At 50.8% G+C, this 1617-nt stretch overlaps 1 protein-coding gene across 1 annotated transcript in view; it reads right to left on the bottom strand.

Moving 5' to 3' along the window:
* Nucleotides 1-1617, bottom strand: part of BNC1 (basonuclin 1) — a 32115-nt gene that overhangs the window by 25993 nt on the left and 4505 nt on the right. The window contains exons 2-3 of the mRNA XM_015564902.1: nucleotides 1142-1454; nucleotides 1027-1084 (exon numbers count right to left, since the gene is read on the bottom strand). Of these exons, the coding sequence (XP_015420388.1) occupies nucleotides 1027-1084; nucleotides 1142-1454 (371 nt within the window). The remainder of the gene's footprint in view (nucleotides 1-1026; nucleotides 1085-1141; nucleotides 1455-1617) is intronic.

Below are 1617 nucleotides of genomic sequence, written 5' to 3' on the forward strand. Positions count from 1 at the left end.
TGTTTCTCTCTCTCTCTCTCTCTCTCTCTCTCTCTCTCCTTTCCTCTCTCCCTGAAATTACATACCCTCAGGTGAGGATTAAAACAAACAAAAACTACTCTGCCACAAAAAGAGAAGAGAGGAGGCATGAAAATCACAGAGAAATATGCCTTCCATCTCTCCTTCATGGAGAGACAGACAAAATGTGAGGAGGCAGAAAGAGAATGGGGGGTGGGGGGGTGCAGAGAATAAAAAAGTGCAAGAACACAGAAACCTCACAAGACGACCCATTCTAGGAGGGAACATCAGCAGGGGGGTGCAGACGCTTTAAGGAACAGGGGCCAGAATTGTCTGCTTGCGGTTCTGCAAGGTAAGTTCGCTTTCTCACCCCCCAAACCTCAGTAAAATCTCACACAGACAGCGTCTATGTCAATAGGTAGTTTGCAGATAATAAAAGAAGTGGAGCCCCAGCAGGTTTGATTCGGTGGATAGAGCATCAGCCTGAGAGCCAAAGGGTCCCGGGTTCGGTTCCGGTCAAGGGTATGTACCTCGGTTGCCGGCTCCTCCCCGAGCTGGGCCCTGGTCAGGGCACGTGCAGGAGGCAACCCATCGATGTGTTTCTCTCACATCGATGTTTCTCTCTGTCTTTCCCTCTCTCTAAGCATCCTGGGAAAATATGGAAAACAATCCTTGGGTGAGAATTTAAAAAAAAAAAAAAGTGTCCAAGGCAGGGCCAGTGGTTAATGTGGACGAGCTGCCCAGTGAAACCCAAGTCAGGGGATCAGGTAACGCTCCCACATCTGAGTTTCACAGGTATCTTTTCTTAAAAAAAATATATATTTTTATTGATTTCAGAGAGGAAGGGAGAGAGAGGGAGAGAAACATCCATGATGAGAGAGAATCATTGACCAGCTGCCTCCTGCACGCCCCCTACTGGGGATTAAGCCCACAGCCAAGGCATGTGCCCTTGACCGGAATCGAACCTGGGACCCTTCAGTCCCCGGGGCCGAAGCTCTATCCACTGAGCCAAACCAGCTCAGGGCTCACAAGTATCTTGAGGAAAGCCCTGGATTCCTCCCAGAAGCTGGGGTAGGGCATTCGGCCGCTGGAAAAAAGATGAAAGGGAAGGATGCCCGCAATGGCTGTAGCGCTTGTAGGCTACTGGGCGGCCTCAGGGACGCGGAAGTGGATGGGAGAAGACCCTGGCGGAGGAGGGGGGGCGTGCTGGCCTGGCCGCACCTGCAGCACGTATCCCCGGATGTAGTCCTGAAGGGTCCAGTCCAGGGCGTGCAGGATCCGCAGGACCTCATCCTGCTTCAGCACACTGAAGAGCCGGTCCAGGAGGATCTTCAGGCGCACGGGGATGGCCTGGGTCCCGTAGAGCATGAGGCTGCTGATGTCAAACACCACGTTGGACTGGACGATCTCCACCTGGCTTGTGGGGTACATGGGGGGGATCCTCAGCTTGCTGAGCGCTGGGAAACCAAAGGGAGAAACGATTGTTTAAAAATATATTTTTATTGATTTTATTATTATTTTTTTAAAATATATTTTATTGATTTTTTACAGAGAGGAAGGGAGAGAGATAGAGAGCAAGAAACATCAATGAGAGAAGAACATCGACCAGCTGCCTCCTGA

The sequence above is a fragment of the Myotis davidii genome, unplaced genomic scaffold, assembly GCF_000327345.1.
Source record: "Myotis davidii unplaced genomic scaffold, ASM32734v1 scaffold1221, whole genome shotgun sequence".
Lineage (NCBI taxonomy): Eukaryota > Metazoa > Chordata > Mammalia > Chiroptera > Vespertilionidae > Myotis > Myotis davidii.